The 26157-nt window shown below is 38.5% G+C and overlaps 5 protein-coding genes across 8 annotated transcripts in view; 3 read left to right on the forward strand and 2 right to left on the reverse strand.

The window, feature by feature from the left end:
* The first annotated feature begins 253 nt into the window (after window positions 1-253).
* Window positions 254-9331, forward strand: akap12a (A kinase (PRKA) anchor protein 12a). The gene is made up of 4 exons (XM_038729610.1): window positions 254-941; window positions 2651-2750; window positions 2883-8945; window positions 9207-9331. Exons 1-4 carry the CDS (start codon window positions 837-839, stop codon window positions 9329-9331), a joined length of 6393 nt encoding a protein of 2130 aa, XP_038585538.1. The 5' UTR covers window positions 254-836.
* Window positions 9309-12903, forward strand: LOC119910294 (protein IQ-DOMAIN 32-like). Its single transcript, XM_038728812.1, has 2 exons — window positions 9309-12348; window positions 12469-12903. The coding sequence occupies exon 1, from the start codon at window positions 9651-9653 to the stop codon at window positions 12324-12326; it is 2676 nt and encodes an 891-aa protein (XP_038584740.1). The 5' UTR covers window positions 9309-9650; the 3' UTR covers window positions 12327-12348; window positions 12469-12903.
* rmnd1 (required for meiotic nuclear division 1 homolog) lies at window positions 12884-18524 on the reverse strand. Of its 3 annotated transcripts, XR_005445605.1 has the most exons (13): window positions 18340-18524; window positions 17478-17961; window positions 17284-17389; window positions 17101-17176; window positions 16538-16577; window positions 16319-16419; window positions 16117-16223; window positions 15948-16012; window positions 15753-15829; window positions 15257-15377; window positions 15017-15133; window positions 14645-14747; window positions 12884-14486 (listed from the first exon to the last, which is right to left on the reverse strand). XR_005445605.1 is itself a non-coding variant. In XM_038728814.1 (12 exons), the coding sequence occupies exons 1-12, from the start codon at window positions 18375-18377 to the stop codon at window positions 14715-14717; spliced, it is 1347 nt and encodes a 448-aa protein (XP_038584742.1). In that variant the 5' UTR covers window positions 18378-18524; the 3' UTR covers window positions 12884-14714. The 3 variants fall into 3 exon arrangements, 2 of the variants coding, with proteins under 2 accessions (XP_038584742.1, XP_038584741.1); XM_038728814.1 differs by having other exon boundaries at window positions 12884-14747; window positions 17478-17943; XM_038728813.1 differs by having other exon boundaries at window positions 12884-14747.
* A 741-nt stretch (window positions 18525-19265) lies between these two features.
* On the forward strand, window positions 19266-23721 carry ccdc170 (coiled-coil domain containing 170). Of its 2 annotated transcripts, XM_038729136.1 has the most exons (9): window positions 19266-19347; window positions 19507-19668; window positions 19827-20009; window positions 20116-20418; window positions 21269-21469; window positions 21572-21745; window positions 21978-22220; window positions 22442-22645; window positions 23221-23721. In XM_038729136.1, the coding sequence occupies exons 2-9, from the start codon at window positions 19642-19644 to the stop codon at window positions 23491-23493; spliced, it is 1608 nt and encodes a 535-aa protein (XP_038585064.1). In that variant the 5' UTR covers window positions 19266-19347; window positions 19507-19641; the 3' UTR covers window positions 23494-23721. The 2 variants fall into 2 exon arrangements, with proteins under 2 accessions (XP_038585064.1, XP_038585065.1); XM_038729137.1 differs by lacking the exon at window positions 21572-21745.
* syne1b (spectrin repeat containing, nuclear envelope 1b) overlaps window positions 23714-26157 on the reverse strand; it is an 83330-nt gene continuing 80886 nt past the window's right edge. The window contains 1 exon segment of the mRNA XM_038729144.1: window positions 23714-24835. Coding sequence (XP_038585072.1) covers window positions 24592-24835 — 244 coding nt within the window. The 3' untranslated portion in view covers window positions 23714-24591.

Consider the following 26157-nt stretch of genomic DNA (forward strand, 5'->3'; position numbering starts at 1 on the left):
ACCTCATAATGAAATTTGGTTGCTCATTTGTCCGACTAAATGTGCAGCTCCATCTTCCCCCTAAGAAGTTCAAGTTCAGGCTAATAGGTTCTGGGTAGGTTTTAAATACTGATGAATACATAAAATGTGCACAAAAGAAACAAAAGGAGAATAAGAGGTTAACTTTATTTATGACCAAGATGCTTTCTTTCATTTTTCTTCATTATACAGTTTGTTTTTGGACTTTTATTCACATACACTTAAAGTTATGGATACAATTTAGCAGCACAACTGTGTAGCCATTTTCCTCATTTCACACAATCAATAACTGACCATTTGTTTTAAGTATCTTCTTAAAACAAATGGTGAAAAATTATAAATCTACTTTGCAAATGTGTAAATCACCACACAAGAAGAGAGCGTTTTGCAATGCAGCCTTTAAGTCTGTTTGCATTTTTAAATCTTTGACAGTAGCCTATTTCTGAGTGCTGTAACTTCAAGCATATCAATGCCCAGAGGTGAAAGTGTACAGCGGTGCAGGTCCATGCTTGTTGCTCGGACAGTTGTTTCAGTCATTTGAGGACATGCTGGGTTTTCTCTGCAGTTGTTTTTTTTTTTTTTTTTGATGCAGCGAGAGGCGTGCCAGGACCAGTCGGACCAGGGTCGGCTCATAAGATTTATGTGATCCAGCAGGGAGGTGTTTGGCTAAAAAAGACTTTCTCAACATCCGGGCTGCACCATTTGAGAGCTGACTGCCTCTCACGGAGCTACCGATTTGCTTTTTTTCTGTGCACATTTGGGATATTTCCATCACTTGTGCGGCTCATTCCGGATAGTGACGCGTTGCAGTTCCGATAATGGGAGACGCTCAGTCTGCGCAACGAGGGGAAAAGAAGGATGCAGCGGCAGAGGAGGAGAGCGGAAAAGTGGATGATGCTCAGGAGGAGAATATTGAAGAGAAGGTATCATTTTATTTCCCAGAGATCCCGATTGTTGACATACGGCAGGCATCTCCTATCACGTTTACAGACAAACTTATTTATGCGTTTCCTTGTTATTAAGGTTTTTCCATAACTGCAACATATTATTTGACATGAAACCTCTTACATTTCCAAAACCAGTCAGTGGTCGTTGTGTGAAAGAAAAATGCTGAGGCTGGATTTTGTTGTTGTTGTTGTCAGGACGGTGCAGTTGCTGCATGCCAACACATCCATTAAGCCCAAGATAAAGAAGTAAAAAAGTCTTACTTATTTCCATAAATGATGAAGCACACCAAGCTCACTTTATTCATCCATAACTAGCAATTTTTTCCTTGTTACACATAAAAGTTGTTTTTTGTGCCAATTGTCTTACTCTGTCAAAGCTTATTAAAACTGTAAATATACCCCCTTAGTTAATGACTTTTGCTTTATTAGTTTGAGAAACATGAGATGTTGCAATACTTTGCATTTGCTATGGATGAAAAAGGAATAGCATGGAGGAATAATGACCTTTCATTCTTAGAGGAACCTAAGTAAAACCCAGGGGAGAGATGGAATTTTCCCTTTGCTTCACTCAGCAGACGGCAACATTGATTATTTGTGTAAGCTGTGTATGTGATCACTGGGTTACGCAGAGCAGGAAGTCCATTAGCCAGCACCGAACTGTGAAAATGTAGCTATTAATGTATGTGAGTGATAATTATGATATTGTGTTGATTTAATGTCATCTTTGACCTTTGTGATCTGGGCGATTACACAATTTGGTTGGAAAAGGGATTAAGTATGCAACTGTTAAAGGAAATCCTTTCATTTTGAATAAAGTCTACCATCTTAAGTTTTCAAGTAAAAGAAGCAAAAATATTTTTTTCCAATCCCACTCTGTAAAATAACCTAATCAATTGTCTTTGCAAAATAAATTGCAAAAATAATTGATGAGCTATATGTTGTGTCAAACTTATTGGCACTTCTGATTGCAAAAGCTATTTCAAGTCTCCAAAAGTTGGGTTGTATTTCTTAATGGTTTTACTCAAGGTAAGTTCCACTAAGGGGCATTCAACCATTTTAGTTCAGCATGACTGAAAACAATATCTTAAGAAAAACTTTTCACTGGAAAACCAGTTCACAGGCATCCATTGTCATATTATGGATCAGTTGGCATACACTCATGTTTCAATGTAGAGTTATATTTTAACAGATTATTCAAAATTATTACACACAAAGAGTGAGCAAAACTGCTCTGTGTGTATAATAAAGTGGCAAAACATGTAAAAAAAACAACCCCAACAACCTTGTCTGGAATTTAATCCAACAATGTCTTAGAACGCATTTGTAGGTGCACGACCTAACAGCTATTTACTGTGTTACTCCAAACTAGTTGAAGGACATGTGCTTCGTGTTCCCTTTCTGCTGCTCAGACTTTTCCAGACTAATCTGGCTCACGGATTTGAGGTTGGGACAATTAAGGTTTTTTAACTGTAAGACGACTACCACTGCATCCGTCCAACAGTGACTGTATTAGGACTTTGGATCCCTAGTTAATACTGAAATTCTTTCTTTGCTTTCATAAAAGTATTCTAGCTTTGAGCATATGAGCAAAATGGTTGTGTCACTGATTTGAGCTTCCATACAATTACATTTTTGCTACACGAGCAAATGTACATTGTACATTCTGTTTTATGCTTTAATTTCAGCCTCTCAAAAACACTGGGCAGATCTCTGAGATCAATGGAAAAGCAGACTGCTCTACAGCAGAAGTTAATGGTCACTGTAGGGATGAGATTGCTGCAGAGGGTGGGTACTAATTTGTGTATTACTGTTTATTGACAGATGAACTTCTTGGATTTCAGCTAACAGATTTTTATCTCTGTCATCAGTCTTTTACAAGTTTTACATTTTTAATGTTTCATTTCTTTCCTGATTTAGCTTTCCTTTTATCAGATGGGGATGTTTCTGAAACAGGAAAGCCACTTAAAGAAGATGAAAGACCATTAGAAAATGTTGAAATTAGTGAAAATAATTCACCTATGGAAGCTGATACTAATGAAGATGTGCCCCTGGAAATTGATGCAAAGCAAAATGACATCAATGAAAGTTTTAGGAGATTTTTCAGTAATATTGGTTTGAAATTGACTGTAAAGAGGGGCTCAGGTGAAACACCAACAGATGAGCCTGACAAGAGCAACCAGGAAGAACCCAACAGACCAGAAGACATTGAGGATGCCACAAAGGAAACCAAACATGAAAATGCTGAACGAAATACTGATGTGAACATAGCACAGGAGACTTATGATAATGATTCGGCGACCTGTCATACCCTGACAGACATTACATCGGAGGACGTTTTAGAAAATGCAGAGGAGCAAACAGCAGAAACCAAAGAAGTTGAATCTGATAATGCAGATGCAGCAACAACTTCACCTGTAGGAGAAGACGCACAGCAGGATGCCACACCCGAAGAAGAGCCACATTCCACATCTCCATCTTGTCCTGAAGATGATGTGGTCATATCTCCAATTAAAAGATTTTTTACAACCGGAATCTTTTCTGGACTACGTAAGAAAAAGAAACGTGCAGAAGATGAGACAACTGAGAAAGAATTTGTGGACATGGCAGAAGTCGTACAGATGACAGAACAAACTGTACAAGACCAACAACACGACAAAGAGGAGATTAGTCAAGGTGTTGAGGCAGCTGCCGTTGAGACAGAACATAAAGATAATGAGCTTAAAAAGGAGATCCTGTATGCAGCATCAGCTCAGACGACGGATGAAGAGAAATCACCTACCAAGGATCCATCAACCATTATTATCAATGAGTCTGAAATTCTGAGTTCTCAAGAGAAGGACAAAGTTCATGCAAGTCCTCTAAAAAGGCTGCTGTCAGGGTCTAGTTTAAAGAAACTCTCAAAAATGCAACGAAGCAGGAAGTCAAGTGATGCAAAGCTGTCTGACTCTGGAGAACATGTTTCAGATCAGCTCATATCATCAACTGAGTCAGCTGAGAATCAGAAAGAAGGTCCTGCACAACCCTCTGTAGAGGCAGCAGGAGAGGAAGATAGTCCATGGGCTTCCTTCAAAAAACTTGTGACTCCAAAAAAGCGCATGAAGAGACCCTCCGTGAGCAATGAAGAGACACAAATCCCGGGTTCACTGGAAGAACCAAAACCAAGTGAAGGAGAGCAAATTTCAGATCACAGCACAGAAGAAGGCAAAAAAAGAAAAGACTCATCTGTTTCATGGGAAGCTGTTTTATGTGGATCTGGAAGGAGAAGAAGCCGAAAAACGTCAGACTCTGAGGATGAAACACCTCAAATCGATAACAATGATAATAAGAAAGATGGTGGATCTAAACATGGTGCAGAATTGCTCCTAGAAAGTTCTTATGAGACTGACAGTGACATTTTAGCTTCTTCCCCCAGACAAGCAGGAAGTTCTTCAGAGGGTGACGGAGGGTCAACATGGAAATCATTGAAAAGACTTGTCACCCCAAAAAGGAAAGCCAAGGATGAGAACGAAAGCAAAGACAATGAACAATCTGATAGTGAAGTTACTCACGATGAGTCCTTCTCAATAAAGAAACTCCTACCGGGACGAAGGAAGAGGAAGTCTGCCGAAAAGCAAGACCAAGTATCTTCAGATGAGGCTGAAAAGGATGTAGCTTCAGATGATGAAGACTCTGACACACCAGCTGTGGTTCCATTATCTGAGTTTGATACAGTTGAGACAGAGGTTCACATACAAATATGGGCAGATGTAGAAAGTCATTTACCCGAGGAAGCAGACAATGAACTCCAGCAAGACCTCCTTGATAAGATGACTGAACCAGTCCTGCCTTGTGACAGTCTGCAAACTGAAGCAAAGCAAGTCCAAGACAATGATGCTTTAGAGAAACTGGCATCTACAACCCTTGTTGTAAAGGAAGAACCTGATGATCTAACAGAATCAGTCAGTAATCATCAACAACTCAGTGACATTCCAGAGGAGGGCATAATTACAGAGACCATGGTCACTCCAGCTTCAGTCACCGAGGAGGCAGCTAGAGATGACACTTTAGCAGAGGACCTGATAGAGATCACATCTGAGGCCATTACTGCACCAGAGCCTGCCTCAGACATTACCTTGGCAGATGAAACGGAGATGATCTCCGCAGTTTCCCAGTTATCTTCAGAGTCGTCAAAAACATCCGGCAACACAACACCAGTCCCAGCACAATATGACGCTATGGAAACAGATGTGATCCTGCATCAGGTTGTTGAAACCATCTCCATAAGCGCAAAGGCAGTCCCAGTTTGTTCTGTCTCACATCAGATACTTGAAACATTTGAAAAAGAGCCAACAATTTTGGAAATACACAGAAGATTAGATGCAAGTGCCATTAACACAGGTCTAAATGTTGAAGAATTTGATGCAATTAATGAACTTACAGCTCAAACCGAGAGCATATCTGAAGTCAATTACTCTGTTTCCACAGAGATTGTATCTGAGGTTCATACTGAGGAGTTTGATACTGCTGAAATTGCAGTAGATGAAGTACATTTTACAGATCCAGAAGAAAGTACTGGTGAGAGCTATGATAAGGAGAAATGCCTATCTGAGTTAAATGCGTCTGTGTCGACAGATACATTACCTGAAGGTGAAGAAATGGTCCTGGATGAAGGTTCTCTAGTTGATGCACATCGAGCTGAAACAGAACCCGCAAAAATTTACTCTCAAGAAACAGGTTCACCTGCTACAGTATCAGATGAAACTAAGGATGGGGCCAAGGAGCAGGAAGTCCTAACTCTGACAGAAAAGGAAGATCAGATCATGCAAAATATCACTGGTCAAATTCAACTTGAGGATAAAGATCAGCCACCATTAGAGGCGGAGGAGTTGCAAGAATTAGCAGCTGTACAAGCTGCCACATTAGATTCAGAGGAGCGTAGTGTTCAATTGCTTGAAAAGGAAGTAATATCAGAGGACATACGAGCAGCCAAAACAATTACATATGAACCCAAAGAGGAAACAGTGCCTCTAAATGAAGTCAATATTGATCCAGAAAAGAAAGATGAACTAGAAACAGATGCTGCCAAAAATAATCATGTTCAAGAAGCAGAAGCATTAGCTTGTAGTGTCCAATCACAAGAAGAGGAAGTAAATTCAGAAGACATTCCAACAGCAAAAACAGTCATAGATGAACCCAAACAGACAGCAGAGCATCTCCCAGAAGTCAGTGCTGAACCAGAAAACAAAGAACTACCAGTGAATGCTGTCAAAACAGAACATCAGAATGTTCAAAAACCAGAAATATTAGATGCTGTTCAAACACCCACATTAAATTCAGAGGATGGCAGTGTTCAATCACTTGAAAAAGAGGTAAATTCAGAGGATGTTCCCAAGGCAAAAACAGTTACAGATGAACTCAAAGAGGAGACAATACCACTCATTGAAGTCAATCTTGAGCAAGTGGACGCTTCTAACACTGAACATGTTCATCAAGCATTAAAAGCTGTACAATCAACCACATTAGATTTAGGGGCTGGTAGTCTTCTATCAATTGAAAACGAAGAAATGTCAGAGGATATTCTAGTAGTGGAAACAGTTACAGATGAACCAAAGCAGGAAATTGAAGTGAGGTTTGAGCCAAAAGAAAAAGCTGCCAAAACTGAAAATGTTCAAGAACCTGACGTATTACCACCTGATGTAAAACATATTGTACCTGAAAACAAAACCGAGGAAGGGGCATCAATGTATGTACATGGACTCACACAAAGTACAGTGGGAGGCAGTACTCAGGAACTTGAAAAGTTTGTATTGTTAGAAGATATTTCCAAACCAGAAGATGACATTGTAATTGAGAGTGAAGTTGTGGCACAACTGAGTCAATCTTTAGAGATAACAGAGGATCAGAGTATCCCACAAGATGCTGAGCAGGAAGAATGCATCCCTGAAGTTGTAGACATGTTACAAACATTAACAGCAGTTCAGTTATCCTCCGTAAATGAGGAGGCAAGTAATGTTCAGGTCCTAGAAAAGACTGTCATTTCTGAAGAAACCACAGTACCTTGTTTAGACAATGCTGCAGTTACAGATGAACACAAACATGAAGTCCGTCTCAGTGTAGTCCAAGTCAGTGTTGAGGGAGAAAAAGAAAGTGAATATCCAAGCATTGAGATCCCAAAACGAGAAACTGAATTGATGATTGAGCTGGAAGAAAAAGTAGTTCAAGAACTACAAATATTGCCATCTGAAGTACAAGATATTGTAACTGAAACTAAAACTGAGGAAGGGGCATCAATGTACATGCATGTAGTCACAGAAAGTACTGAAGGAGGCAGTGCTCAGGAACTTGAAAAGTTTGTATTGTTAGAAGATGTTCCCACACCAGACGCTGACAATGTCATTACTTCAATAACAGATAAAACTGAGAGTGAAGTTGTGTCACAACTTGATCAGCCTTTAGAGATATCAGGGGAGCAGAAAACTGAGAGTATCCCACAAGATGTTGAGCAGGAAAACTGCATCCCTGAAGATGAAGATGAGTTACAAACATTACCAGCAGTTAATGTATCTTCTATAAATAAGGACACAAGTAATGTTCAGGTCCTAGAAAAGACTGTCATTTCAGAAGAGACCCCAGCACCTAGTGTAGACAATGCTGCAGTTACAGATGAACACAAACATGAAGTCCATCTCAGTGTAGTGCAAGTCAGTGTTGAGGGAGAAAAAGGAAGTGAACTTAAAAGCACTGATATCCCAAAACAGGAAATTGAAGCGAGGGTTGAGCCAGAAGAAAAAGTACCAGTGGAAGATGCCAAAACTGAACATGTTCAAGAACTACAAGTATTGCCATCTGAAGTACAAGATATTGTAACTGAAACTAAAACTGAGGAAGGGGCATCAATGTACATGCATGTAGTCACAGAAAGTACTGAGGGAGGCAGTGCTCAAGAACTTGAAAAGTTTGTATTGTTAGAAGATGTTCCCACACCAGACGCTGACAATGTCATTACTTCAGTTACAGATGAAACTGAGAGTGAAGTTGTGTCACAACTGGATCATCCCTTAGAGATATCAAGGGAGCAGAAAACGGAGAGTATCCCAAAAGATGTTGAACAGAAAGACTGTATCCCTGAAGATGTAGACGAGTTACAAAGAATAACAGCAGTTCAGTTATCCTGCGTAAATGAGGAGGCAAGTAATGTTCAGGTCCTAGAAAAGACTGTCATTTCTGAAGAAACCGCAGTACCTTGTTTAGACAATGCTGTAGTTATAGATGAACACAAGCATGAAGTCCGTCTCAGTGTAGTGCAAGTCAGTGTTGAGGGAGAAAAAGGAAGTGAACTTAAAAGCATTGATATCCCAAAACAGGAAATTGAAGCGAGGGTTGAGCCAGAAGAAAAAGTACCAGTGGAAGATGCCAAAACTGAACATGTTCAAGAACTACATGTATTGCCATCTGAAGTACAAGATATTGTAACTGAAACTAAAACTGAGGAAGGGGCATCAATGTACATGCATGTAGTCACAGAAAGTACTGAGGGAGGCAGTGCTCAAGAACTTGAAAAGTTTGTATTGTTAGAAGATGTTCCCACACCAGACGCTGACAATGTCATTACTTCAGTTACAGATGAAACTGAGAGTGAAGTTGTGTCACAACTGGATCATCCCTTAGAGATATCAAGGGAGCAGAAAACGGAGAGTATCCCAAAAGATGTTGAACAGAAAGACTGTATCCCTGAAGATGTAGACGAGTTACAAAGAATAACAGCAGTTCAGTTATCCTGCGTAAATGAGGAGGCAAGTAATGTTCAGGTCCTAGAAAAGACTGTCATTTCTGAAGAAACCGCAGTACCTTGTTTAGACAATGCTGTAGTTATAGATGAACACAAGCATGAAGTCCGTCTCAGTGTAGTGCAAGTCAGTGTTGAGGGAGAAAAAGGAAGTGAACTTAAAAGCATTGATATCCCAAAACAGGAAATTGAAGCGAGGTTGAGCCAGAAGAAAAGTACCAGTGGAAGATGCCAAAACTGAACATGTTCAAGAACTACATGTATTGCCATCTGAAGTACAAGATATTGTAACTGAAACTAAAACTGAGGAAGGGGCATCAATGTACATGCATGTAGTCACAGAAAGTACTGAGGGGCAGTGCTCAGGAACTTGAAAAGTTTGTATTGTTAGAAGATGTTCCCACACCAGACGCTGACAATGTCATTATTTAGTTACAGATGAAACTGAGAGTGAAGTTGTGTCACAACTGGATCAGCCTTTAGAGATATCAAGGGAGCAGAAAACGGAGAGTATCCCAAAGATGTTGAACAGAAAGACTGTATCCCTGAAGATGTAGACGAGTTACAAAGATACAGCAGTTCAGTTATCCTGCGTAAATGAGGAGGCAAGTAATGTTCAGGTCCTAGAAAAGACTGTCATTTCTGAAGAAACCGCAGTACCTTGTTTAGACAATGCTGTAGTTATAGATGAACACAAGCATGAAGTCCGTCTCAGTGTAGTGCAAGTCAGTGTTGAGGGAGAAAAAGGAAGTGAACTTAAAAGCATTGATATCCCAAAACAGGAAATTGAAGCGAGGGTTGAGCCAGAAGAAAAAGTACCAGTGGAAGATGCCAAAACTGAACATGTTCAAGAACTACATGTATTGCCATCTGAAGTACAAGATATTGTAACTGAAACTAAAAGTGAGGAAGGGGCATCAATGTACATGCATGTAGTCACAGAAAGTACTGAGGGAGGCAGTGCTCAGGAACTTGAAAAGTTTGTATTGTTAGAAGATGTTCCCACACCAGACGCTGACAATGTCATTATTTTAGTTACAGATGAAACTGAGAGTGAAGTTGTGTCACAACTGGATCAGCCTTTAGAGATATCAAGGGAGCAGAAAACGGAGAGTATCCCAAAAGATGTTGAACAGAAAGACTGTATCCCTGAAGATGTAGACGAGTTACAAAGAATAACAGCAGTTCAGTTATCCTGCGTAAATGAGGAGGCAAGTAATGTTCAGGTCCTAGAAAAGACTGTCATTTCTGAAGAAACCGCAGTACCTTGTTTAGACAATGCTGTAGTTATAGATGAACACAAGCATGAAGTCCGTCTCAGTGTAGTGCAAGTCAGTGTTGAGGGAGAAAAAGGAAGTGAACTTAAAAGCATTGAGATCCCAAAACAGGAAATTGAAGCGAGAGTTGAGCCAGAAGAAAAAGTACCAGTGGAAGATGCCAAAACTGAACATGTTCAAGAACTACAAGTATTGCCATCTGATGTAAAAGATATTGTAACTGAAACTAAAAGTGAGGAAGGGGCATCAATGTACATGCATGTAGTCACAGAAAGTACTGAGGGAGGCAGTGCTCAGGAACTTGAAAAGTTTGTATTGTTAGATGTTCCCACACCAGACGCTGACAATGTCATTACTTCAATAACAGATAAAACTGAGAGTGAAGTTGTGTCACAACTTGATCAGGCTTTAGAGATATCAGGGGAGCAGAAAACGGAGAGTATCCCACAAGAAGTTGAGCAGGAAAACTGCATCCCTGAAGATGTAGATGAGTTACAAACATTACCAGCAGTTAATTTATCTTCTATAAATGAGGCGGCTAGCAATGTTCAGGTCTTAGAAAATACTGACAATGACAATGCTGCAGTTACAGATGAACACAAATATGAAGACCATGAAAGTGAACTTCCAAGTACTGAGATAAAGACTGTTGCAATTGAGCATGCCGTAGTGGCGCAAGTAGTCACATGCAATCTCAAGGAGGTGTTGGTTGCAATACCTGATGTTTTGATAGAGAAAACATCAGACATTACTGAACCCTTGATAGATAGAATGGCAAGTGAGCAAGTATTCAGGGAGGAAGTTGAGAGCGCCACACCATTAGTGAAAGATGAGGAAGGCAGTCTTGAAACAGTTGTGGAGTCACTGCTAGAGGTAGGGGTAACAGAAGCCAAAGAAGTCATTGATGTTTGTCATGAAACAGTTAAAAGGGTAGAAATTCTCTCCACAACTCCAGAGACTGAAGAGGGATTAATTAATGAGGAAAAGCATGTGACCATTCAAGAAGTTTTTCAACATATAAAGGAGAACTTACCAGAGACAGTACCTCAATCAGTGGTTGTCAGCTTTGAACAAGAAGTCAAACAACATCACGATGCCATGACAGAAGTGAGTGAATTGGTTGAAAGTGAATCAAATGAAATGAAGGATCAAGAAGCAATGAAGAGTAGTATTGGAACATTGAGGGGAAGACAAGAAGCACCCACTGTCATGAATGATGAGTTTGCAACTGAACAAGTGTCAGATGATTGCATGCAAACATCTGATATTCCAGGAAGTTTAGATGTCTCCATTCATGGTCACAAAGAAGATTTGGATGTAACTAAAGATGAATGGGAACAATCAGAAGCAGGCGTCACAGCAAATGAGGTCAAACCACCATCAGAGGAATTAGACGTGAAAACAAATTCTGAACAAGCACCAACTCCACAAATTGCTCAAAGTCTGATTGTAACACCTAGTAACACGGGATTAGTAATACCCCAAAACACTGGAATAATCTCGTCAATAGGTAATGTGGAGTCCCCTTCAAGTCTTTCTTTAGAATTCAAACTTAACATACAGTTTGGGCAAGCAAAGGCACCAGCTTCCTCATCAACAACAACAGAGAGAACAGAACCTGTGAAACAGATGTCTGAGGTTGGAGTTCAGGCAGTAGAGGCCGTTAAACCAATAAATTTAACACAAAGAGATGAGAGCCAGAAACAGACAGAGCTAACTGAGGTTGCTGTTCAGGTAATCACAGAACCAGCGACACACTTAGATTCAACAGAAAGACCCGTAATCACGTCTCAACCTGTACTGCTGGATATCGGCATCCAAGCGATGGAAAAAGTAGGATCCGAAGAACAAATCAAATCAACAGATACAGAAATCTCCAGTGTCCAGGCAACAGAAACATTACAGGCAGTAGGGCAAACAGAGAAAATAGAAGTGTTCTTGAGTCAGCCAGTACTCTCTGAAGGTTGTAACCAAGAAACAAAAGCAGAGGAGCCTGTTAAACAAGAGGAGGAAAATGACCAGGATGTGTGGATGGATGCTGAGGAAGTCATTTATACTCAAAAGGAAACAGAGGTGTCCCTTTTTGAGGTGGAGGAATCTCCAGGGCCTCAGGCAGAAAGTAACACAGAGGAAAAAGCAGGACTTCAACACGAGGTTGAAATGGCTTCTTATTCCAAGACTGAAGAAGATGGAAGTCAACAAGAAATGCACAGAACAGGAGGAATGTGTGAAATTGAGAGTGACGGTGAAGATTTTGCTGTTGCACTTGAGCATCCTGAAACGGCAACTGCAAGCATCACTACGATGGAGTGGGATTAATTTTGTTCACTGTCACTGACCGGTAAGCCTGTCCCTTTACTCGTTTGGCCCATTAATCGACTTACTTTGACTGAAATCACACTCATTGCAATATCCAAATTAATTAATATCATGCTGCATTTTTTTGTGTTTTTCTTTTAAGGTGGGACAATCAAAAAGGACCGGTAGAGGAAAACTACAGGAAACAGAATTTTGCTACTTTATTTTGAAATTATGTTCAGCCAAATATAAACCAACATTTATTGGTAAACCTTGTGATTGTGAAGATTATTTTATTAATAGCATAAGGTGTGTGGTCAGAGAGATCTGGCAAGAGAAGCATCAACCGGAAAAGTACTTATCTTCTCAGGTGGTATGAAGTATGATTCTAGACAGTAAAATACTAATTTTAATAAATCGAATTAATTCTTTGCTATAGAGTGCAATCTATCACCTATCATGTAAAGTATTTTCAATCATAAATCATATTTTTGCAAAGATCTATATCGATCAATTTTTTATTTGAATATATATGTATGAGGAGAATAAGACATCATTTTCATTTCATTTGAGTTAGCTTTTTTTTTTTTTTTTTTTTTTTAAGTAACATAAATTCATAATGTATGTGACCCAGACACGGGACATATGTTCATTTCTCTCTCAAGGATGCTACTATTATATTAGTATATGTAGATATTTCAGAGCCTTTACTATATATCTGTGTTCGTAAGTCATTTTGTCATTCAGTTTGTGTTTCATAATTTCACTTAAATATATGTTCCCATGGGATCTATGCAGTATATACAATAGGCAGACCTGAGCATACTAGTATTACTGTATATTACAAATGTTTTAATGCTCATACAGGCAGAAATGCACTCATTTTGAATGTACAAGAATTTCTACTGTGAGAAGTTTTAAAATACGAGCATGATGAGAGCATGGCACATGTATGGAAAATTTTGTATTTCACAAATTGAAATTGAATATAATAGATTAAATTTGTATTATTACAGTTTCAGAGGAATTCCAGATTTAGTTTTCAAATACAGCTTCAACTCTGAAGCATTCATCCGGAGGACTCCATACTAGAATACGAGAGCTCCAATTCAATCCAACACCTTTCAAAGGACTTCTTTGGACCGCAAATTCAAAACTACTAAACTCAGATTCAATTTGTGCTGTCACTAAAATAACTCCATACACATCATGGTTAAAAAAGTAATCATTTACACATTATTGATTTGAAGTTAAATTAATCTTCACATAAGTATCCATCAATATAATTATAATCAGCAGAGCCTTAAACTTTAACAATCATGGCAGCTTTACTTTACCAGTTTTAATTTCCGAGCTGTTTGTGTGTAAGCTTATAGTATCATATCTTATTATTATTATATCAATCATACCATAGGTTCAGTAAGTGTGTGGTAAGGATGAGAGAAGAAATTGGTCAAGACAACCTTTTGTGTCAGCCATTTTTCCTCTCTGGATTTTTCTTCCACATATACTAACTTTTATGGAAAATTCTTGCTGATCTGATATGCGTTTATGTTCACTAATGACTAAATGTAAAACATAAACCTGTGTTTATATATTTACATACATATTTACCAGTGTTTTATTAATAAAATATTATTTTATTTGAATAAATTCATACATGTATGTACTTGTATTGTATTGCAAATCCTTTTATATTGAAACTTCTGGTGAAGTAAGCTTCAGACATTCTATTTAACTAATAATCTCAACTCAGTAAATTGATATTTTACATGCAAACACTGACACACAACTGGCAAACATTTAAAACAACATTTAAAGTAGACACTTTATTCAATCTACTATAACACAGCGCTCACAGTTGGCGTTAACGGACTTGATCGCATCTTGCTTTCTTTTTCCTACTGCTAGTGTTTCGGTCAAAAGAATAATGTCACATGTCAAGGTGTGACTCTCTGCCCTTGTGTCCCAATTATGTGCTTTAAAAAACAGTATCTTTCATAGTGAAACAGATTCATACAGTTTTGCTCATAACTTAAAAGTGCAATAAACAGTGTTAAACATAAATGCAGCAAACAAAGCCAAAATAAAGCTGTGTGGCCAACTGATCCCAAAATTAACAAGTCTGTTTTATTTTAGCAAATACAATCCTGCAGGGCCATGACCTTCAGTAAAACAGTACTGAAATGGTAAAAAAAAAAAAAAGAAAAAGGAAAAAATTATTTATTGTGTGTTTTTGAAATGCATCTATTGTACAACAGGAACAGTAAGACATTCAAAATTAATTAGGTCCATTTCACAATTTTAGTTGCTTGAAGAAAATATTACTGACAAAGTACCTTTGTATAGTGCAGCATTCTTTCACAGGAACTTCTACTGCCTCTATTTGTGCTTTGTTGGTGGAGCAGTTTAGAAGATCATTTTTGAAAGTTCAAACAAAACCTACAATGAAAACAAGCATTGGCTGTTATTATTATTTAACTTAAATGGCTGTATGCATTCTTAACTACAAAAAATTTAACAAATTAGCTTAAAAATAAAATTCATCAGAGAAAGTTAAAGAATAATTTTCTCCTATAATTAATACACCAAAATATACACCAATGTCCAAAAATGTAAGACTAATTGCAAGGTGAAGATGAATACAGTTTTAAAATAAAGCGCACTTTGGATAAAACATCATATTCTCACACATCAGGCAGATTTCTTACCTCAATAGTAATGAGGATGACTATCATCCACTCCAACCTCAAGCTGTGCTTCTCACTCAGGTGGCTCCTCATCAGATCTGTTAACTGTGTACAATGTTCCAGCTTCTCATTCACAACCTAAAAACACAGAAAATGTTTCTATAAAAAACAAAGCACATGCCCCCTTGTCACTGAGTGTAAGAATGAGTCTCTATATTACAACTATTGTGCCTCAATATCTCTCAGAGTATATTTATTTACATTGACTCTGCGGTTGATGCTGAGGAATTGGCAGGTCTTGTCATAGAGTTTTTCCAGGTTTTCTCGGTCCCAGTAGAAATCAGGTGTGAGGAGCAGGTCAGACCTCAGGTTTATACAGTGTCTGTCAGAGAAGGAGGTAAATACAAAAGGGTTTTAAACACAGTCTGTCCTCCTGGAGTTTGAAAATATAACAATAGTTATTGCATTTACAGAATATCTGGTAGAACTGCTAAAAACCTGAGCTGTTCAACATAATAAACTGAGTAAAAACTAACATGACAATTATGTGTTACGTATGGCAATTACAACAAAATACATGGATATCAACAAATATGTGTCTAACCTGAAAGAAACAAAACTGAATTGACAAAAAACTATGTGAGGTTCCAAGCTGATTGTCAGGAATGATTTGGCTCATTGTAAAACCTCAAAAACAAAAATAGAAAAGTTGCTGTTCCCTCTCAAATAACTGCTATTTAGAGAAAATTGAATTTACCTTAACGTGAAAAGCTCTCCTATCTTCTTCATCACTTCTGCAGAGGACAACTTAACTCTTTTACCAGACTTCAGCGTCTGAGGCAAAAAATAGATTAGGACATTGGCATTAAGGGGATGCATGATCTGCTTCAGACACAAACAAACAACCATTACAGATAATCAATTATTCATCATTTATTGCTGCCTGCTGTACCTCCGGGATTGATTGAATTGACTCTACAAAGTTGTCTAATGACACCTCCCATATCGCAAGCTTCACTGGAAAAGAAAGCAAGAGGTTACACTCAGACAAGAGGCTGAGTACAATGCAACCACAAAACAGTAAAATATTTATGATTTATAATTGAGGCGCAGCTTCTTACCCGACAAACATAGTGCATTTGAAAATGCAAACTTCTCCAAAACGGCTTCATGTTGATCCATCTTGTCACTCAGAATAAAGTTGCCGCGCTCAAGCTTTGTATTTCCCCTGAAGAAGAAAATAAGTCAATTCTACAAAAAGGTATATAAAGTCTTATAAAGTACATATAAACAAAAACAACACAAGAGTGAAGATCAACATACTCTCCAAGTATGTAGTTAATTTCCTCATTTTCCCAGTGGACTAATGCTACTTCATAGGGCTGGATCTCATGATGTTCCAGTACCCTCATCACCTTTTTCATCTGTAGAAACAGTGAAAAAAAACTACAATGTAAAAGAAGTATGCTACAATAGAGAAGTAAACAAGAATTACAATTAGTGAAATATTATACTTTATAAAATATATATGGTTTTGTTTACCGTTTTCTCCTCAACATTCCAGAAAACTACTGAGCCTTCCCTGAAAGTTCAGATTGCGAAAGTCAATCCGTGATTTCCAAAAAACAAAACAAAACAAAACGTTACTAAAACACTATAACTAGGCTTTTTAATTTTTACAATACCAATGCCAATACCATACTTGGGTTTTAGTAACAACTCCAAAATCTTTCAATAACTTACTTGAGAAATATTAACCTAATTTTCTACAACCCTCTTCTTCATTTAACAAAACATGCCAAGCTATTAGTGTTTCATTGTTCATGGTAGCGTTAACGCAAGGAGTCAAATTCCATAATAAAAACCTTCTTAAACTTAAGTTATTATTTTTATCAAGAATTATTTGATCAAAGAAAACTTTTTGAAATAGTTTTTGAAACTGGATTCTAGGGACACACATTTCTGTAAGTACCCAAAAAGTATTGTCGTTTGATACCCACCTTATCTATAACCAATGTGAAGCACTACATATTGAATAATCCTTATAAATAATTTAGCATCAAGACAAAACCTAAAACTTTGAAATCAGAATACTTATTTTCTACCTGAAGAAGAACATTAGAGCATCGTCATCTGGTTTTGCTGCCATGTCTGTGCTTATCACCAGCACATTTGAGGCATCTGAAATTAAAACATGCTTGTCATAAAATATGTTATGTGTTGCAAGCAATATATATAACATTTACTTCCCTGGAAAGCTGTAATCTAGGAATAATTTAGAGTCATACCTCTTGGTAAATCTATCTCTTGGAAGCCGTGGCTTATCAAGTCGTGGCAAAGTGTTGGCAAATGATACTGATCTGCTGTTGCAAAGGCAATACATTGCATCATGTCCTACAGAGAAATCAATGTTGAATTAATCACATAACAAAAACATGACATGTATCAATACGTACATTCTTCTAGTGACTGGCAGAATCACCTTGTCTTCATTCAAAGAAGGCTGATTAGCTCTAGAGGGTTGTTTTGTTCTCGGTCCTTTGGGAACCCTTTTTCCCGGAACCATTGCTGGTTTTAGACTGGGTTTTAACACTGACTTCACAAGGTCGGGTGAATAAAAACGCTTCTGTCCACATTTAGTCAGTATCCCATGGTCAGTAAACAAAGGGCCGCTGAGACTTTTAAATCCACCTGAAGCAGGCAGAACATGTCTTATTTGCTTCTGCGGTTGGTGAAGAGGATTCAAAGAACAGGTCCTTGAAAAGGTCCATGTGTCAGACCAGTTTAAAGTCCTGGGCTTGGATTCATACTTGTGTGACTGGACAGACTGGGACAGACTGGCAGTGGCACAGATGCAGACTGGTTTTCTCTCTACAGGCCCAAGAGCTCCCACTCTGGGCCACAACATCCGGAGAAGCATCTTTACCATGGACAGCTGTACAGGTGAGCTACAACACAGGAAACAGCTGGTAACGTTAAGTTTACCCTCAGCAGATGCATCATGACATGTTATGCTCTAATTTAATAACAACACAAGCATTTCAGAACTAACGTTATGTGAGCCAACTTGGAGCTACTAGCAAATGGATTTACACTTAAAATATTTAATTAAATCCAATGTGAATACAAAAATAGGATTCAAAAACACGCAAGACTGACCTTGACTACATTAGCAATAAATATCCTCACTAGTAGTCTAGTGACGATTTACCCATAGTAAGTAAACAGTGCTCTATACCCGGTGCTTAACGTTTCTTTAAGAAGAAGCAAACAGAAGTGGTTAACGTGCTACTGCAAGTCAGTGTGTAGCTGATGTGTTAGCCGTTAGCTGTTTGTTAGCTTACCAGTGAATTAAATGAAAAAAGTAGCGATTCCAAACCATTTGATTTTAAAAAGTATTCAACACGTCAGGAAACGGTAGTTACGGGAAACGCTGTGACAAAATATAATTACTGACTTAACATTGCTAACTACATGACACCTTTGCGTGACATACAGAGGAGGAGTGTTCGGTGTGTGCTAATAAAGTTTGTTGCAGCTGAGATGACGTAAAAATTTGAGGAACAGCTGCCCGGAACGATGACTGGCAGGCTGGCTGGCAGGTAACATGCTGTTAAGCCTAACTCACGCTGTAGGGCCCACATACAGAATATTGCTCCTTTTTTATAATTTTTGTGGGGGATCGCCCGCTCCAACTGTCCCTAAAATCAAATTTTCATATAGGTTTAGGTTATTTGAGCTATGCCAAGTTCATTAACTAGCGGTGCCATTTTGGCCACCACATCTTTGGTTTAGCTCTGTCCCCTCAATTGGTGTCTTCTATCTACTGTTGGCTGTTCCATGAAAGCATAAAATGCCACCCCAAAATTTATATGTAACTTATATTTAAACACGAAGCCAGTGGTTTCCAACCTACACTGTTCCACAAAAGATTTTTTGCATTTTCTTGTGAAATACTGTAGCCTATATCTGCTGGGCTAAAGCACTCTCATGTCCACACTACAGTCTATGGTCCACACTGAGGTAATTTCATGTAAGAAAGGGCCACAAATCAGACATTTCTTAATTTTAAGGGTCCAGGAGCTGAAAAGGCTGGGGACCACTACAATAGGCTGCTGTGCACTATTTAGTATGTTTGCCATCTTAAGTGCTTGCTTATTTTTTTTACGTAAAAATGACGGCATTCTATATGGTTTACTTACATCATTCTGCAAAGCAAGGTACAAACTAAAGGCTTATGAACTGACCAAGTGGCAACTACCATCATGCCTTGCACCGAACCTGATAGACTTGGTGCTTAGAGGAAGGGTTACCTGAAAGTCTGAACTCAGGAGGAAATTAAATTCAAACCAGTTAAGTTGACCTTCACTTGCATCTTCATCAGCTTCTTGCTTTTGATCTTTCTGTTATTCCGTGCATTTGCTTGACTTGTTAAATACTTTAAAGGCTCTAGTTTACTTTTGATTTTACTCTAAATATCAATTTTGTTCGTAATCGATAACATTTTCTAGATGTCAGACATTCTCAGCTACAGCGCCCCCCCCTTGGTGGAGCCTGGCATAGCCTGTGTTTGGTGTTGCCAGGAGACTTATTAAAACAGACAGAAGTCTCTACTGTATATTCACTTCCCTGCAACACTTCTAATTATGGAAGTTATGGAAAGCTCTGATGAGGTATGCTAACACAACAGAAATGTATATGACCTCTTTTTATGGTGTACGGTTATGAGCTAAATTGCACTTAATGTTGGCAGCTTCTTGGGTTTTAATTTTTCAAAATGTCCTATCACAGAATTTATAACAAATTTCTAATGATTTTTTTTAATGATTAGGTGGACCAGTCCCATGAGAGAGAGAGGCTGAAGATGAGAATAGCTGTTTTAGAGGAGAGTATGAAGTCCTGTGAGATTGAGTGTAAAGCCAGCAGAGAGACGGTACTGAGGCTTGTGGCAGAGCTGGATCGAGAAAGGAGGAAGGCTGCCGGTAGTGCAGCAGCACTCGATTCCCTCAAAGTGGTGCTTTCACAGCTTTTAAACGTTCCTAACTTAAGTGTAGAGTACAACTAGTTGACAGTATATTTACATTTGTGTTTTTTTGTCTTTTTTTCTTTTTCTTTTTCAGGAGTTAGATGGCCTGTTGATGGGAAGGAGGAGTGTTGAGGCGGAGAAGGAAACCCTAGTGGAGAGGCTTGGGGCCAGCAAGAGGGTCATACAGGCAACTAGGCGAGAGTCACATTGTTTGGAGAAACAGGTGGAGGAGCTTGAAAGAAAGCTACAGTCAAGCAAAGGAGAGACACAGGCTGCTGAGGAGAAACTACAGATGTTCCTGAAAAAGGTGGCAGGCCTGCTGCAGGGAAAGTCTGAAAATGTCGTCCTGCCCACAGAGAAAGATATTTTACATAAAGTGGATAACCTCTGCAATAAGGTGAGAAAACAAAGTTGTGATTTCTGTCTCAACTTCGCCGAACTCCAAGGTGCATGGAGAAAGGAAATAGTCTTAAAAGGTCAAAACTCCAGCAACACATGTAATATGAACACCTTTATTGCGAGACCAACATGTGACCTTCACCAGGTTCACATTAAAGTTCTTCTTTTTTACTACTTTTAATACACTTACTTGTTGTGTTGTTGTGTTGCTGGAGTTTTGGCCAAACAAGGTGAGGAACTAAAACATTTCATAGCCTGTCATAGGCTTTTTGAACTCTCACTCACAACTTTGAAAGGGTAACATTTCAGTGACTAGGCAAATTATTATTTTATGTATAATAAAAAGTGATAAAATATCATGTAACAACAAGTAACAAGTAACAAATCCACAATTGGAAAAAATACTTGGTTACAAGTAAAAGTCATGCATTCAAAACCTTACTTAAGTAAAAGAACATATCAGTAAAATTTAATTACATTTCAAAATAAAAGTGCTATGTAGCCAAAATGGCCTTTGTCAGTGTGACATTGTCATTTATTAAACTACTGGATTATTGTTTCTGATGCATTAAAATCTAAGCACCTTTTTAATGTTATAGTAATTTGCTCTGGTAGAGCAAATTTTACAAATTCTTTATACTTTTGTTTACTTTATAACAAGGCCTTGTATTTTATATGTTCATTACAGGTTTAAATATTAAGTTAATTAAGCAACTAGTGTATTTAGTTACTTTCCAATGCTGGTCTCCACATTTACCTTTACATTAAATCTTGGGTGTCCATCTCTCAAAGAGGTGCTTCTACTCTAACATAAACACTAACATTCTTACTACATGTTTTGGAGGCAGTCTTTGTCAGAGATGGAGGCCAGGCTCTGTCATGTTTCTGAGGAGCTGAGCGAGCAGATGGAGCTGCAGAACAGTGTACTACAGAGGGCTCAGCTTGCAGAGCAGCAAGTCCAGGACCTGAGGGAGAGACTGCAAGGTCTGGAGACTGAGCTGTTGAAAGCAGACATGCATTGTGACGGGCTGAGACACAGCAAACAGCATGTGAGTAAAGTCATAGTAACAGGGGGAAAGAAGTTACATTTACAGGTAAATATGAGAGAATTATACATTCAATTATCCATGATTACTGTACATTTTTAACAGTATGAAGAGTTCCTGGAAAAGCTGTCAGGGACAATGAAGGTGGACAGTATTGCTGTGGATCTAGGCTTCGACATGAGGCTAAAACTCATCCTGTCACGTGTAGAGCAGCTTGTTAAACAAGAGGCAACTGCTTTGGTGGAAAGCAAAAGTCTGACCTACAGTCTACAGCGAAAGGTAGACTACATAAGTAGCTAGTTGTGGTATCACTGGCATTTGGAGCAAAATTACTGTCAGTTTTATCATCATTAGATAAAACAAAAGGCCTTAAACAACCAATCACAAGCTTCTACAGGTGTATTGGTGAAAACCTTTTAAATGCACAATTTAAATGCGCAAATGCAAAACAGTTGGCGTGTTGGCATGACCAGCGAAACACCTGTAATCAAAATATTCCTGTTTCCAACAGTTAAAGTCACAGAAAGACCAACTAGAGAGCAAAGGACTCCACATCCAGCTCCTGAGGAAGAAGGTGTCCGAACTGGAGGAGGAGAAGAGGAGAAGATCAGTGTTGGCTGTGGAACGAGATGATGCACATCTCGAGACCAGGAGGCTGCAGAAAAAACTGGAGCGTCTTCAAGGCGAGCTCAAGGCCACCAAGATGTCCAACACTGAGCTCAAGGCCCAGCTGTCCCACACCAATGAGCTCAAGGTAGAGGGGAGAAGGGTTCAGGCCCACATTCAATCAAGAAGCATTTCCACCTCATAATCTTTTACTGTGTGGGTGGGTGAAAGGGTAATGCTTTGTATTTGTGCACCAATTATGTAAAGCAGATTGGTTTTAGAAACAACAGTGTATATTTTTAGTATCAGAGTATTGAGAGTGTTAAGCCAACCTGGTCTTCACTAAACACCTCTGTCTGACGTGGCAAGTTAAAAGTCATGGAACACAGTCAGACCATGCAGGAGCAGAAAAAGAGGCTGGATCAGCTGGTGGAGGGGAAGGCCAAGGTGGAGAAGAAGCTGAACATAGTGAGCTTAGACCTACAGAGCCAAGAGACGAAGACCAGAGAGGACCAGCAACAACTCAACACCCTCAGACAGAGCCTGGCACAGCTGTCTGAGAGGGAGAGAGAGGTAAGAGAACAATGAATATGAAAAGTTTGGTATCAGTCTGTATCTTGTCAGCTTTAATGGTTTAGTTGGCTCTAGTCAGTTTCGTTTCCACCCGCAGCAGAAAACGGTTTTATGCAAAAAAACTCCAGAAAAGGCCACTGTACACTATCAGCCCAGCACCAAGCAGTAGACAAATAAAGTTAACAACTAAGTGGTCAACAGACATCTCGATATTTCCCTCAAGTGGTGGTGACCAAAATAGAGCTAAAAGTGAGGACTTGGAGTCATCAAGTGGCCTGAAACATAACTTCAGATGAATGATATATTCTGTATATTCTGCATGTCTACACAGGCAACTGTTTGCTTACAGAGATATAAACTTAAAAGGTAAAATGACTATGTTGTGTTTTAAACTTGTCAAAGTCAATTACAGTCTTAAAAAGCATCAGAGATATGGTATTACCGCAAGTATTACTCTGTGTATTTAAAAGACTGTTAATCAGTTCAGGAGCGGTAGGCATAGTGTGCTGATTCATATATACAGTTTATGAATTTAAAATCAAACTCAGATGTTGTCTATTTTCTCCATTGTTTAGTTGGTGAATTTCCGAATGGTTGTTTCCCAGATGTTGGGTCTGGATGCCACAGACCTGGCTCTTCCAAATCATGAAATCATCAAATTACTGGAGACCTTTCTTCACACTCATCATCACCATCACCACCTTCATCATGTTAATATGCCCTGGCACTGTCCTACTCACCAGAGGCCTCATCTCCCTCAAGTCCACGAGCTTCCTGACAGCTCCTTGGGTGTCTCTACCTCCAGGTCTGCTTATCTAGGGGATGCAGTTCCCCTTCATGAAGCCTAGGTTTATACATTATACTTATGCCAAACTGCACTTAAAATGTAAAAGGTACAATTGTGGTCTAAACACTATATGAAAATAGACCTTACACAGTATAAAATGCTCTATCAAACATCATGTTTTTCTTATTTGTGTTTTCAGGAAAAGCTCAGTATATATATGATTCACTGAACAAATAGTAGACATGTATAATCACATTAAAACAATTAAATAAAAAGACAAATTTCAAAATGAGGATTTGGCATTCATTGTTTTTCATGGTCGCATATACATATATTTATCATTTTCATTTTTTTTACCATTATATATACATGTTAAATAATCCTTGACTGTTATACATTTAATACTGGTAACCATCATACAAAATATACAATAGTTATATATGTCATAATTCTCAGTCATAAAGTTTTATATTTCGTTTAAAAAATAAAACAGCAAAATGTATAAAGACCATGGATTGACATGTTAAAGGTTTAACTCTTGAATTGCTCTGATATTAAAACACACATTAAAGAATGAATTAAATGAAATGAAATCAACATAATTCAACTTTAAAATGTTGACACAATGAGGGATGTAAGTAAATAAATGCAGAGATCAGAACAGCATGCAAAAATACAGGTAAAAAAATAACTGTAATGTAAGATATCTTAAATATTTTTTGTGTTTTTTTGGTTCTAGTTTTTTTAACAAACTTTTGAGTTACAAGCTAATTCACTAAATTTCAGCATTTAACTTTGGTGCTATTCACTGACAGATCCCTTCAGAGAAATACAATATGTGGTATATGCCAGTGAGTTGATGACCAGTTCATCCAGCAATGTCCACTGTAGGCAAAAACAGTTTCTTCAGTTTTGTTACACCAAAGAGGCTCCTTAATCGACACAGCATTACACAGAGTAGCATAGTGAGATGCTTTATCCTAGGTGCTACACACAAAGACTTTAACTGTAGATGGCAGCTGTTTTACTGCAGTACAAATGGGTAATCAAGATCAGTTTTTGCCCCCAACATGATCGACCAATTAAAGGTTATCAACGTGATTCCAATTCAAGTCATACTGATGCAAGAATTCTGAAATGAAATGCTCCTACGGCCAGCCTACACTGGAGGTGGTCCATTAGTGTAGCTGAGCATCGGGTAGAAGGAATGAGCAAAGTTGTTGGACTGAGCACAGTAGTCCTCTTCGGTCATTGGCAGCAGGAAGGCGAAGACCACTAACAGGAGCAGGATGAACTGGAGAGGCAGTGCGACCCAGAGGACGCGCCACATAAACGAGGATCCACGACCCGGCAATGTTTCCAAATCAGAAGGGAAGGAAGCGGATCCAGCGTCGCTGCGAGACCTGCTGACACACACACATTCACAACGCAGCACAGACTGACGTTTAGTTACTCAGTACAAACATACAAAATCCTGCTATCTGTTTTGTCATCTGAATCCCTAATTTCAGAACTGATCCCACTGTGACAACCTTTAATAAGCCAAAATATTTTTCAGTACAAATAACAAATTAAATTAGTCTAATTTAATAAGTAAAGTTCAAATGAACTATTCTGTAATTTAATATCTTTTGTTTATATGCTTCAGTGTTACAGTGTCTACCAATTTTCAATCCAAATAAGATCTGAGTTCAGCGACAGGGGAACTGCATGACAGTGCTTGACGTAAGCACCATGCTGTGTTTGAAAGACATCACCAACACGATTCAAAGCAATGTTGGGACAATGTTTCACATTGTGATCTACATGCTGACTGAGACTGGGTGGATAAACACATTTACAAAGACAATCACAAAACAGTTTTCAAGGCATACATACTATACAATCCTGCAACAAACAAATACATTTAATATGTGAGCTTGCATTCCTTTGCAAAGGATGTTAGGATAAAAGACAAAAGGCATGCTGCAAAGTATCAGCTGTATAATCAGATTGTTTTTTAAAAGGACTCTTTGTTGTTTGTGTCCTGTAGAAAAATGCAAAGCATGCTGAGGCAAGAAGAGCATAGCAATTGGAAACAGCTTCTTTGAATTTTTTAAAATGAATAGTTTGGGGAAAATGTTGATTTGCTTTCTTCCTGAGAGTTAGATGAGAAGATTGATACCACGCACAAGTTTTTGTGTTAAATATGAAGCTAGAGCCAGGAGATAGTTGGCCTAGCTTAGTAAAAGGGAGCTAAAAAATAAAGCTCTCAGCAAGAAACAAATAGGCATTTTTCCCAAAATGTAATACTATTAATTTTACTGTATCATTTATTGTCATCATCACCCTCAGTAAAAACTGTCTTCTTTAAGCCTCAATGTAAGCTAAAGGGAATTATTGTAATGAAGCTTACATCCACCTACCTACTGTGAAAAAACATGATTTATTTCTTTATATTAGGAGAACAGGCCTGCAGTACTCTCTAAATATAATGAATTAAAGTGATCCCTGACTCCAGGAAAGCATGGACATTAGTGATGTATGGTTTTACACTCAGGTTGTCCTATGTTGCTACCAAATGTGCCCCTTACCACTTCACAAATGGAGACCTGAGAGGCAAGACTCACAGATGACAGACTGAGGGAGGGAAGATGGTGGATAGTCAGTGAAATAGCAGCAGAAGAAGAAATGTCACACGCGAGAGAGAGAGCAAGAGAGAAAGAGAAACTGCAGCCTTTGCATT

The sequence above is a fragment of the Micropterus salmoides genome, unplaced genomic scaffold (genome assembly GCF_014851395.1).
Source record: "Micropterus salmoides isolate LMB-PRFRI ecotype aquatic unplaced genomic scaffold, ASM1485139v1 Ms_hic_scaffold_19, whole genome shotgun sequence".
In the NCBI taxonomy this organism is placed as follows: Eukaryota; Metazoa; Chordata; class Actinopteri; order Centrarchiformes; family Centrarchidae; genus Micropterus; species Micropterus salmoides.

Excerpts from the sequence above, each read along its gene's own strand:
- ccdc170 (XM_038729136.1), top strand. The coding sequence starts at position 19,642 with ATGGAAGTTATGGAAAGCTCTGATGAG. Across the intron at positions 20,419-21,268 it reads TGGATAACCTCTGCAATAAG|TCTTTGTCAGAGATGGAGGC; the intron begins GTGAGAAAACAA and ends TTTTGGAGGCAG. Across the intron at positions 22,646-23,220 it reads TGTCTGAGAGGGAGAGAGAG|TTGGTGAATTTCCGAATGGT; the intron begins GTAAGAGAACAA and ends TCCATTGTTTAG.
- akap12a (XM_038729610.1), top strand. The coding sequence starts at position 837 with ATGGGAGACGCTCAGTCTGCGCAACGAGGGGAAAAGAAGGATGCAGCG. Across the intron at positions 942-2,650 it reads AGGAGAATATTGAAGAGAAG|CCTCTCAAAAACACTGGGCA; the intron begins GTATCATTTTAT and ends CTTTAATTTCAG. Across the intron at positions 2,751-2,882 it reads GGATGAGATTGCTGCAGAGG|CTTTCCTTTTATCAGATGGG; the intron begins GTGGGTACTAAT and ends TTCCTGATTTAG.
- LOC119910294 (XM_038728812.1), top strand. The coding sequence starts at position 9,651 with ATGTACATGCATGTAGTCACAGAAAGTACTGAGGGAGGCAGTGCTCAG.
- rmnd1 (XM_038728813.1), bottom strand. The coding sequence starts at position 18,377 with ATGGTTTGGAATCGCTACTTTTTTCATTTAATTCACTG. Across the intron at positions 17,962-18,339 it reads TTTTTTCATTTAATTCACTG|CTGTTTCCTGTGTTGTAGCT; the intron begins GTAAGCTAACAA and ends TAACGTTACCAG. Across the intron at positions 17,390-17,477 it reads CTTCTTTGAATGAAGACAAG|GACATGATGCAATGTATTGC; the intron begins GTGATTCTGCCA and ends ATTTCTCTGTAG.